Source organism: Mytilus californianus, unplaced genomic scaffold, assembly GCF_021869535.1.
Source record: "Mytilus californianus isolate M0D057914Y unplaced genomic scaffold, xbMytCali1.0.p SCAF_3, whole genome shotgun sequence".
Lineage (NCBI taxonomy): Eukaryota > Metazoa > Mollusca > Bivalvia > Mytilida > Mytilidae > Mytilus > Mytilus californianus.
The window spans coordinates 56,789,587-56,802,735 of NW_026262679.1; the positions used below are offsets into that span (position 1 = coordinate 56,789,587).

General features: G+C 33.4%; 1 protein-coding gene across 2 annotated transcripts in view; it reads right to left on the reverse strand.

Moving 5' to 3' along the window:
* Positions 1-10,230, reverse strand: part of LOC127733013 (nucleolar protein 6-like) — a 73,393-nt gene extending 63,163 nt beyond the window's left edge. For both annotated transcript variants that reach the window (XM_052242262.1, XM_052242261.1), the window contains exons 1-6: positions 10,105-10,230; positions 8,715-8,891; positions 7,640-7,756; positions 6,691-6,870; positions 4,126-4,294; positions 3,132-3,257 (exon numbers count right to left, since the gene is read on the reverse strand). In XM_052242262.1, the coding sequence (XP_052098222.1) occupies positions 3,132-3,257; positions 4,126-4,294; positions 6,691-6,870; positions 7,640-7,756; positions 8,715-8,891; positions 10,105-10,119 (784 nt within the window). In that variant the 5' untranslated portion in view covers positions 10,120-10,230. The remainder of the gene's footprint in view (positions 1-3,131; positions 3,258-4,125; positions 4,295-6,690; positions 6,871-7,639; positions 7,757-8,714; positions 8,892-10,104) is intronic.
* Between the last annotated feature and the right edge of the window lie 2,919 nt (positions 10,231-13,149).

Here is a 13,149-nt window from a genome sequence, read left to right on the forward strand (position 1 = left end):
TTTACCCCGTCAGATTTGCTCTAAATGCTTTGGTTTCAGAGATATAAGCCAAAATCTACATTTTACCCCTATGTTCTATTTTTAGCCATGGCAGCCATCTTGGTTGGTTGGCTGGGTCACTGGACACATTTTTTTAAACTAAATACCCCAATGATGATTGTGTCCAAGTTTGGTTCAATTTGGCCAAGTAGTTTCAGAGGAGAAGATTTTTGTAAAAGATTACAAAAATTTACGAAAAATGGTTAAAAATTGACTATAAAGGGCAATAACTCCTAAAGGGGTCAACTGACCATTTTGGTCAAGTTGACTTATTTGTAGATCCTACTTTGCTGAACATAATTGCTGTTTACAGTTTATCTCTATCTATAATAATATTCAAGATAATAACCAATAAAATGCTTCGCTGGGGCGCAGCTTGATACGACCGCAGAGGTCGAACCCTGAACAGTTGGGGCAAGTATGGACACAACATTCAAGCTTGATACAGCTCTGAATTTGGATTGTTATTAAATATTTGACACAGCATAGGTTTCTGACACAGAAAGAATGTGGTCTAAGAACTTGAATTTTTTTAATTTACCTATTATGGTCCAATGTCCAAAATCAAAATACATGGTTAGATTCAGCATATCAAAGAAACCCATATATTCAATTTTTGTTAAAATCAAACAAAGTTTAATTTTGGACCCCAACTTGGACAAACTTGAAAACTGGGCCCATAATAAAAAATCTAAACACATGTTTAGATTCAGCATATCAAAGAACCCCAAGAATTCAATTTTTGCTAAAATCAAACTAAGTTTAATTTTGGACCCTTTGGACCTTAATGTAGACCAATTTAAAAAACGGGACTTAAAATTAAAAATCTAAATACACGGTTAGATTTGGAATATCAAAGAACCCCAATAATTCAATTTTTGATGAAATCAAACAAAGTTTAATTTTGGACCCTTTTGACCTCAATATGAACCTATTTGATAGCGGGGCCCACAAATAAAAAATCTAAATTCATGGTTAGATTCAGCATATCAAAGAACCCCATATATTCAATTTTTGTTGAAATCAAAAAAAGTTTAATTTTGGACCCCAACTTGGACCAACTTGAAAACTGGGCCCATAATCAAAAATCTAAACACATGTTTAGATTCAGCATATCAAAGAACCGCAAGAATTCAATTTTTGTTAAAATCAAACTAAGTTTAATTTTGGACCCTTTGGACCTCAATGAAGACCAATTTAAAAAACGGGACCCAAATTAAAAATCTAAAAACACGGTTAGATTTGGCATACCAAAGAACCCCAATAATTAAATTTTTGATGAAATCAAACAAAGTTTAATTTTGGACCCTTTTGACCTTAATATGAACCAATTTGATAACGGGGTCCACAAATAAAAAATCTAAATACATGGTTAGATTCAGCATATCAAAGAACCCCATATATTCAATTTTTGTTGAAATCAAACAAAGTTTAATTTTGGACCCCAATTTGGACCAACTTGAAAACTAGGCCAAAAATCAAAAATCTAAATACATGTTTAGATTCAGCATATCAAAGAACCGCAAGAATTCAATTTTTGCTAAAATCAAACAAAGTTTAATTTTGGACCCTTTGGACCTTAATGTAGACCAATTTGAAAACTGGACCCAAAATTAAAAATCTAAATACACGGTTAGATTCGGCATAACAAATAAATAAATGTGGTCAAAGATTTTACAAATCTAATGCGCCATACTGTGCAATTAAAGATTACTTCTTGAAATTTTTCAATATTTGAAATTTGAAAAAAAAAAAATATTTGAAGAATAATTCTTTTTAATTTCTGAAATCTGAAATGAGAAAAAATTGACCTCCCACAATTTCTTTTTATCCCCCCCCCCCTTTTTTCCCCCAAAAAATTCTTTCCCTCAAGATATGGTCATAATCTCAATTCAAATTTCCAATGGAGTTGGCAACCATAATTACCCATTTAAATTTACCTTAGTGCTAACTTAATCTATTTTATAATAGAATTAAAAATATAGTGTCAAATCTTTCATATGGATTTTTTGTAAAAAAAAAATGCAACATTTGCAGATATTTTTACTGGTCTTCCTTTATAAATATGCATTTCTTTAAACATAATTTAAAAGCAGTGTAAGGGAAGTAACCAAAAACGTTGTATTTGGATTACCTCCCTTACACTGTATTAAATTATCTTTATTGTTCTTTAACCATTACTTTATACATAATTTAAAAGCAGTGTAAGGGAGATAATTTCAATGATGTATTTGATTTATCTCCCTTACACTGCTTTAAATTATGTTTTGTACTAAAGTATTTGTCCATTAACCAGGACAACCTTGTTTTTCCCCCTTTTTTGCCCCTAATTCCTAAACGGTTTGAGCCATAACCCCCCAAAGCAAATCCTAACCATCCCTTTGTGGTATGGAAACTTGTAGTATAATTTCAGAGAGATCCATACACCGTTCCACAGTTATTGTCTGGAAACTAGAAAATGCTTATTTTTGGCCCCTTTTTGGCCCCTAATTCCTTAACTGTTGGTACCATAACCCCCAAAATCAATCCCAACCTTCCTTTTGTGGTATTTAACCTTATGGTCAAATTTCAAAAAGATCCATTCACTTTAACTAAAGTTAGAGTGCGAAAACCAATGTGTCTTCGGACGACGACGCCTAAAAATTACCAATTCGGGGGCAGCAACCCAACAACGGGTTGTCCGATTCATCTGAAAATTTCAGGGCAGATAGATCTTGACCTGATAAACAATTTTACCCCCATGTCAGATTTGCTCTTAATGCTTTGGTTTCAGAGATATAAGCCAAAATCTACATTTTACCCCTATGTTCTATTTTTAGCCATGGCGGCCATCTTGGTTGGTTGGCCGGGTCACCTGACACATTTTTTAAACTAGATACCCAAATGATGATTGTGGCTAAGTTTGGTTAAATTTGGCCAAGTAGTTTCAGAGGAGAAGATTTTTGTAAAAGTTAACAACTACGGACGACGACGATGGACGCCAAGTGATGAGAAAAGCTCACTTGGCCCTTTGAGCCAGGTGAGCTAAAAAAATAAGATATTTGAAACTTTAAAATTTTTACAACAATACCCCTTGGATCTGAAATATATACCTTCTGATTCTTGGCCATTAAACCATGACCGTCTAACATTATTCTTGTTGATATGGAAACGACTATACTTGAATGTTCCTTCTTGGGGACAAACATGAAGATGAAATGTGACCTCTTTGCCCTCTCCTAAAAAATATATATATTGAGTATCAATAGTCCATATCAATATCAAATGAAATAATACAAAATATCACATTTGATATCAAAAATAATACAAAATATCACATTTGATATCAAAAATATTTCAAAATAATTTCCATTTATCAAAATCATCATTATTATCAGCTGCAATATTTAATATGAATTAAAATTATAATTCAATACTACTTATATGAAAATATAATGTTTTTAGAAAAAGAAACCTATAATTTAATGGTTTTTGTCCAGAAAAACAAATAGATGGCCTCTTGTAAAAGCGTACAATATAAAGGAGTGCTTATTTTTGGTTTCAAAAGTTTTTTTAAACTGTAAAAAAAAATTTTCATCAGGGACCATCTACAAGTATGCGTATCTTTTACAATTTAACATAATTTTGGGAACATTTGTGTTTACCAGGTACATTTTTGTATTTTCATAAAATAATGAAATTTTGGGCTTCTTTATGTCATTAAATTGACAACATTGAACACTATCATTGGTAGATCAAGAAAAGGGCTTCAGATGCTGTAAAATTTATAAAGTGTTGTTTGTTATTTTTCACTAAGTTTAAAATAAAAATGGACAAGCAATGTATTTTCTCTTTAAGTTTCAGTTGCAAAAATGGATTCTAAAACAGACTTGAAACATGCCTTTCCTTTCGCGATATATATGTTATGTAAAATAACGAATTATGAAGTACCCTTAAAAATGTTATAACAGAATATAAATGACACTATTTTAGTGCCACCAGAAAATCAGCAAATTAAATTCTGGCAATGAGCATTACCCCTGAAATGTGTGTTGAAAACAATCTTATTGTGATCTAAATCCTTGAAAATATTTTAATTCATAATACCTTTATAATCTAAAGCAAGAATTGGTTTGAGTGTGTTCCCATTTTGATAGGAAAACTTCACATATTGTACACATTCCTGTTTCTGTAACTTCAATGCAATAACAGACAAGTATAACGCTCGTTTCTGTATGTATCTGTGATTCATATAATCTTTAGGTTGGAAAAATTCCTACACAAAAAGAAAAAAAAATATGACAATAAAAAGATGAGTAATAATTATTGGAGGCAATAATTCAATAATATCAGTTTATCAAAATAGACATCTACATACAACTGATCATAACTAAGCACCCACACAATGTGACAGTCCTAAACTTCACAATCTAAACAGTTGTTAATTCAGCAAAAATGACAAAATATTTGACATCAACACCATATTCGTGAATAACATAAAAGTGAAAGCAACTAAGATTTGTTTTTAAATCTATGTTTAATAACCCTGTCACATTTTCATGTGAATGACCCAAATTAGGAAACCTAGTCATTGGATATTTTTAGCTATAGTGTTACGCCCCGGTGATTTGAAAGCTTATATTGTTACTGTGGTTTAACTTGTGTAAATAAGATAGATGTGTTTATATTATCACTGTGGTCTCCGTTCCATACTTGTTACTAGCAGATGTTCATTGTTGCGTCCTGTTCCATATTTTACAGAATGAATAGCTTAACTATACCCATTATTATTTAATTACTTTGTTTAACCTACAAATCAACTTTATTTATGAGTGTAATTGTTCAGTTTTGTATTTGCTTACGTTTACTTTTAATGTAACGTGCCAAATGTAACGTTATATGTTCCTGTTCTTGTTTATGAATAACTTGTGTATTAAGTCACCAGTAAACGACGCTTTTGGATAAATTGCGGAACGCATGTTCTAACTGGGAGCTTCTCTCAAAGAACCTCCATGCCGTTAGCAGTATATCTCAAACTATAATTTGCTGCACCAAGTAAGAGTGCTTGGTGACAATATTTAATAGACTTGATAATTAACCAAGTCTTCATATCAAAAATCTGATGTACTGTTTTCTCGGGTAAATCGCTAACCATGCACCAAGTATTCTGAGTATTTGATTGCAGTGCACCAGGCAGATTTTCCTGCACTAAGTATGCAGAGTATTAGAATGCAGTGTCCCAAGTAGATTTTCTTGCACCGAGTGCTAGAACAATTGTTTTTTTAAACGTTGTGCAAGTACTGCACCTTACTGTATTACTTATTATATATTAACGTATTTAATTTCATGCCATATATTTTATGAACCACTGAGGGGCCTGATGGGGGGGTCTCATCACGATTCACGAGTTGATTTTTTGGTCAATCACGATTCACAGAAAATAAATTCCATGATCACGGATCACGAAAATATAAAAAAAAAAAAATCTGTAGAAAAACGGATCACGATAGCGAAAATGCGCCGATCACGAAGAACGAAAATAATCCATCAGGCCCCTCAACCACTGTGTTGTTTTGCATATTACTGAAGCAGAAAATAATACAATTTATGAACATCCATTATGATTTTTATTAATTCTTCCTTCATCAGAGGGCCACATAAGTAGCACGGGTATCCTGACTCGAAAACCCTGGAACGTTACAATATGGTAATGAGTTTTTTATGTTAAACACATCTGTTTTTGAAGACTGATCATTCATAGTCTGTTATATCTATTTATAACTTTTCCAGACCTAGGACTATTTAAATATTTAAATATTTTAACATACTTCTAGATGTTCTTTAGTTTGGTTTTTTGTCATTAGGTCAAAAATTCTGTCTCGTTGATGCATACCCCAACATCTCTTTTCATTTACAAAGAACCGTGTACCAAGAGGCATTTGACAAAATTTGAATATAAAACATTAATATCATTCTGAGTCCATTGCCTTATCAGAAATTTAAGACCACTGGGCATCAGTTTTAACAGTCTGAACTTGTAAAACATAGATTTTTTTAGCAAAAACACTGCATTCTGAAATTTGCATATATGGTTTATAAATAAATATATATGCCGTTAACAATAGAACATCAAATAATCAAGGAAATTTCTGAGTCTAAGTGTCCAAATCAGGAAAAATAAATGGAGAATGTGTCCATGGGACACATATGATGCCCCTGCTTGCATATAGCGTTATAAAGGGACATAACTAGAGAACTGTAAAAGTGATGCCACCCAAAATCAAATGTGATCTGTGTTTTGTAGTAATAAACATTGTGTACAAGTTTCATAACATTAAGTTGAGGCACACTAAAGTAAGTGAATGGAAACGTAAAATTCAGCATTTTTCCATTTATGAAGGGGCATAACTCCAGAACTGTATAAGTGACGCCACCCAAATTCGAACTTGATTTGAGTTTTGTGGTAATTAGCATTGCGTATAAGTTTCATGACATTTAGTTGAAGCAAACAAATTAGAGAACGGAAACCAATTTTGGGGCATACCTACAGACGGACGGACAAGGGTAAACTTTAATTCCCCCTCCGCTACAGCGGGGGCATAAAAATGGTCTATCACTTCACCCTGTTCTTTGTCTAAAAAGAAATCATATATTATAAAAGAATCAAATTACCTTTGGAATTGTCAGTTGAAGATCCACAGATGGATTTGGTCGCAGACAGGTACCAGTAGAGAAACTGCCAATCTCTTGCACATCTATAGGAGGAAGGAACTTAAATTTTCCCTTTATCATCCTCCCATGATCTATTAAAGGGAGTTTTACTTTGTCAGACAGCCAGCTACAATCTCCAAGCTACAAAAGAAATTGAACAACGTACATGTTGTACAAGTACTCTTCCAGAGCACCTGAGATCACTCCCATTTTTTGGTGGGGTTCATGTTGCTCAGTCTGTAGTTTCCTATGTTTCGTTTTGTGTACTGTTGTTTGTCTTTTCGTCTTTTTTTAGTTTTTTGGCATTGCATTTTTAGTTCGTTTTTGATTTATGAGTTTGAATATCCCTATGGTATCTTTTGCCTCCCTTTTCATACTTTAGCTGTTTTTCTGTTTTTCACAATGATTGTTTCACAAAATTCAACTATATTTTAAAATCATACATTTAGATTATCTAAGACAACCATATTTCTCTAAAGTGCTTCACATTCGGTTATGGATATTTACCGTTACTGAAATTGACCCCTGGGCAATATTCAGTGTTTTTCATCCGAGCAGAACAAGCCTGCCCTTATTGTGCACCTACTATCTCGCCAGATTATTGAAGCTCTTATATATAATTATAGCCCAAATTTTTAGCTTTTAAAATTCTCTGTTTTTGTTTGTCTCAATTTCAAACTGCTTTGACATCTGAAGACCTTTTAAAGGAATTATTGGGGCTCTAGGACGTAAGAGCCCAGTACATATAAAACCATGTTATAATCAGAGATTATCTCAACACCTGTTGGAGTGATTTTTTTACTTAATCACCAACAATCACCCCGTTTCAGTGATTCACTCAACACCAGCTGGAGTGTTTTTGAACTAAGCCACCCTGTGTGTACTGTATTTCTATTCTGTAAAATCTTACATCATGTTCTTTTCCTCTTGGCAAGTGTAATAATATTGATTTCAAATCCTTGATACATTCATTGATCTTTGAAATTCTTTTCCCTTTCAACTGAACTTCATTCAGCAGCTCTGTGATCTGAAAAAAAAGACAAATCCATCAATGCAATGAAATAAGAATTAAACAGAAAACTCAGTCCATAGGACACCATGCCCTGCTTGTAGTATTAATGAACTACAAAATTTGGGTCAATATCTTAATTTTCATATATTTTTAAAAGTTCTCATTATAACAAATATACAAAGTTTCATGGTAAAATACTTTAAACCTAATTTTTATCCTGAAACGGGATAGACGAACCGACCAAAACAAATACCCCCTACTATCAAAGACAGTTACATCGGGATACCATAGTTTGGCTTCAATTCCAGATTTTTTTCAAATTTTCTTTTGACCAAGTGAGGGACAGCATTTCAATGACTCCCCACATTTGTTTCATATCTCTCTATTTTCTTCTTACAAACAGAGTGGCAAGCCTTGACTATTTTTTTTTGTTATATCGCTAACTTTTAGTAGGGGCTATTCCATTAAAACATACAAGGCACTTTAAAAATGGGATAACCATCTATACGAGAATTTTACAATATATTTTGGTCATAGTCACTTTACAAAAAAGTCATTATATCTAACTAGTATACATTATTGTTTAGGGGCCAGCTGAAGCCCGCATCATGGTGCAGAATTTTCTTGCTGTGCTGAAGACCCATTGGAGGCCTTGGGCTGTTTTCTGCTCTTTGTTCATGTTTTTGTCTCTTTGATGCATTCCCCGTTTCCATTCTCAATTCTATTTACACCCATACATGGTTTAGATTTCTATGTGCCTTCCCTAGGTCCCATGTACGTTTTTATGGAACGGCCTTAATACAAAATAGGATAATTATTAGTAATATAAGACAAGATGCTAACTAGAGGTACATTTAAAATTTCTTGATAGTCCCCAATACTAAAAATCAAATGTAATAACACTTGGCCCAAACTGAAGATGATAACTAAATCTCATACAAAATTATTGGAATTCCTGATAAATGTAAACAACCTGAAGTTTAAAAACATTAGAATGGAATAAATTTTCTGCATCTTTAAGCTGATGAAGTTCATCACTGGATAGTGGTTTATATAACTGTCCTTTGTCAATTTTCTTCGTCTTTTTCTCTGGAACAGCATCCTCTGTTAATGGTTCTACTTCATCTTTTGGACCATCATCTTCATTTGACTGCAAAAGTGCAATGTTAAAATTAAAAGTGTAACAAACATGATAAACACACTTCACTGGCCAACATTACAAGAAAGGAGACTCAAAAGCAGATTAAATATGTTCCATAGAATAACAAACAACAAAATTGCCATACCACATACCGACATACTAATTAAAAGCAAATCAAACACCAGGTCAAGCCACGAACAAACATACCGACAAATTCGATGCAGCAAAGACAGTTACAAATTTTCATTTTTCTGCCAAACTATAAAAGACTGGAACAAATTACCTGAACCAATAGCCTGCAGCACCACTACTGAGTGCTTCAAGGAGAAACTCACTAGAGAGATGCTCCTTGACACTTACAAACACCTACATGTTTAATATGTATCTTGTTTTTATCTTATACCAAAAATTAAAAATAAAAATTGAAAAATATTACTTACATATACATTTGTATATATAAAAATTGAAAAATTATTATGAAATCAAAAATATATTTTTAATCATTAACAATATTGTTAAACCAGGCATGCGCCAGAAAGTAATCATCTACCAGTTGATATTTTTCTGTATATAAAGAAGAGAAGAAGTATTAAATTGACTATTATTGGCTGAAAAAATCACAATGTACATGATGTAATATAGCAAATTTGGACAAGACTTTAGAATATTTCAGTAAATGCATACAGTATTTCTGTACTTTGGCTATTTTGGAAAAAGCATGCATGTACAATGTATGATTAGATTATTTCTGTATTTGTCTATTTCAGAAAAAAGCAGACAATTAGAACAGGGGTTTCACTAAGATATTTTGATGAGTCCTTGGACATGTTCTTCTGTAAAAGACTTGGAGGCTTTCCCTGACATCTGAAGATTTGACACCTACAATGCACCTAAATTAACCAGAGTATATATTTCCCTTTTGGAGTGAATCTGAGTTCAAAGCAATTTTCAGACACAGAATCCTAAAAGGGATAATAACAGAGTATCCAGGTAGAACAAATTAAAATACATTCAGCAAGTTTAAAAATTCGACTAATCACGTCAATCTAGAGAAAACCAGGGTTCATATTCAAAACAAATCTTCATCTTTCGCCCCCGAATTTAGTTGACAGATTGCCTGCTAGATGTTTCATATCCATAACTTCTGACACCCTCCCCCTATTTTCTTTGATGAGTGTTTTCATGCATTTCATTCGATACTATTTCCTAATTTTAATATTACATGTCTCCTTTTCATAATGTTGATATACTGTTCTTTTCTTTGTGCTGTATACCATCAAAAACTGTTTAAAAATGCAATGTTTACAATTTAGATGAAGAAAACGTGTTTCTCCTTTCTACATCACGAAACAGGATCAGGACTCAGACATGAATAGTTTCCGGATATATTAAGATAGTTCTCAGGAGTGCGACTGTTGGATATTAAACGGATTTGTCAGTGTGTTGATCGTATTTATTTTTGCATGTGTTGCTTCGACTTTTGATTACTAAATGCACTTAAAGTAATTATCACTTTAACAAATACATCGAATGGTATATATTAAAGGTTGAGTGGTGGACCCACTGGGGTTGGGCGTAGAGGGCGTACGTCCCCTCCTTAGATCGACAACAATATGAAAAAAATGTCATGTTTTTCACGATATCAGAGACATGAAATATATGTTATAAATGTCTCTGACGTAATATATTAAGTTTTAGTAAAAACCCGTCCAAAAAAAATTACGCCTCGCTCCGCACGGCAGAATATAGAAAAATTGTTAAAAAAAAAAGAATAACGAAAAAGGGTCAGTGAAAAAGTTAAAGTTTAAAGAGACAATAAAGGACAAATCCAGACCCTCAAATATAGAGATCATGTTTAGTCAATGAGGAAATCACCGTTATGATTCGATTATGAAACTCAGTCTATTTCACAATTAGGAATAGTACTAAGAATCCATTTTAATAGGTCATTTCTCCTATTCAATTCACTTAGTCCTTCAAATCTTTTTTCTCTTGATCAAATAAAGGTTGAAAATTTTAATCATTGGTTCTGGTGGATTTTAGCATGTGAAGCGGTCCTTTCTTTGACCTTATTCTAGATTTATTTCCATATGCTCCATCAGATGCGCTAGTGGACTCCTTTCTTGAGACGTGGCCGCGGTTGGTGACTTTGCCATGATCCAGGCTGGTACCTTGAGTGGTAATTTTGGAATGAAAATAATTCTCTAAAGTTAAGGATGAGAATCGATTTTCTAATTTGAAGTTCGAGACTAAAATGTTTCTAACACTTTTATCTGCTTAGAAATTCTGTACAAATTTATTCTTGGCATAACTGCGTTGAAGTATGATGTTGTTTTATGAAATCCACTCGGAAGTACGGCTACCGATATTAGAGTGCATAAGTCGGCATAATGTCATATTCGGCATCAGGTCAAGTAATTTGAGCTTACTTTAAGAAACTGCACGCATTCTTTGATACTGTCATATTGTTCACCATAATAAATTGCCAATGAGACAACTATCCACTAGTACCAAATGACGTAAAAAAATATAGGCCTCCGCACGGCTTTAACAATGAGCAAAACTCATACAGTATAGTAAGACATAAAAGTCCCTGTAAAAATGTAAAACAATTCAAACGAGAAAACCAACGGCCTGATTTATGTACAAAGCAATAAACGAAAAACATATATGATTGACAGCGACCAACGACAACAACTGTCGGAGTGCAGGCTGTAGACTTGGGACATGCACATACAAAATGTGGCGGTGATGAACATGCTTGCGAGCGTTCATTCCTCCCCCTACCTGGGACAGAGGTGTAACAGCACGTATCACATAAGAACAAAATATAAAAACAATTTAAAAAGGCTATATCTTGCTATTCGGTATGGGTTTTGCTCATTGTCGAAGGCCATACGGTGACCTATAGTTCCTAACGTCTATGGTCATTTGGTCTGTGGTGAATAGTTGTCTCACTGGCAATCATACCACTTCTCCTTATTTCATATTGGCTCATCAGATCGACACAAAGCACAAAAACAACTAACAGGAAAGTACCGATCTAAGGTTACCCCTAGCAACTGGGAGCTAGCTCAATACCAATTACAATTAATAAATAAATTACGCTTCTCATCTTTTGTCTGCTTGTTCTCGTGTGTGTGTTTTTATAGATCGATTATATGGACAGAGTTGGATGCTTTTCTGTACAGTGATTCCATCAGACATATTAGTAGATGGGTTTTTTTTAGTGTACAGTATCTTTTTTTTATATCACGGACCAAGATTAAAAGGTAGGGTTAAGATTTTTGTTGTTGTTGTTGCGTTGCAATATCCACTACATTTTCCATAAATATAGGTATAGGGGGAGGGTTGAGATCTCATAAACATGTTTAACCCCGCCGCATTTTTGCGCCTGTCCCAAGTCAGGAGCCTCTAGCCTTTGTTAGTCTTGTATTATTTTTAATTTTAGTTTCTTGTGTACAATTTGGAGTTTAGTATGGCGTTCATTATCACTGAACTAGTATATATATTTGTTTAGGGGCCAGCTGAAGGACGCCTCCGGGTGCGGGAATTTCTCGCTGCATTGAAGACCTGTTGGTGGCCTTCTGCTGTTGTCTGTTCTGTGGTCGGGTTGTTGTCTCTTTGACACATTCCCCATTTCCATTCTCAATTTTATTTCTGGAAATATAATTTTTAGTTTTGGCTCTCGTGGTCAAACGCCATTAGTGACATTTTTAGTTACTTTTTATCATTGGTCGTTAAAAACTTTTTAAAATCTTTTGCTCAGAAACCACCTGTTTAGAAAAATAGCAATGGTCTGTTTCTCTCCTTTTTTCAAAGGATGCATGTTTACACCGATTGATTCCACGTTTTTCCTTTTCTTTTCCTGATAAACCATTTGCGACAAAGATTCCTTTAAACAATTTCCATGCAAGGTAAGTACAGGATAACGTTTTGCATTTTTCTTTGTTATAGACATTGGCATGCATAATATATAAGGTATTATTTACCGTTAATATATTATATGTACATATCTATCAATGCATTTGTCGTCGGGTAATGTTATCTGATATCGATATGAAATTTATATTAAATTGTGTTTATTTTTTTTATCTAAACAAATAATCAGATATCAAATATTTATGGACTGATGAAAAGCTTTGTCATTTATAGGTAAATATTTTAAATCTTTCAGATTTTCATTCACCAGAGTCCTTACCTTGCTTAGTATCCTAGCATAATCTCTTCTTTGTGTTTACAATCAGAGGCCCAGACACCAGAACCA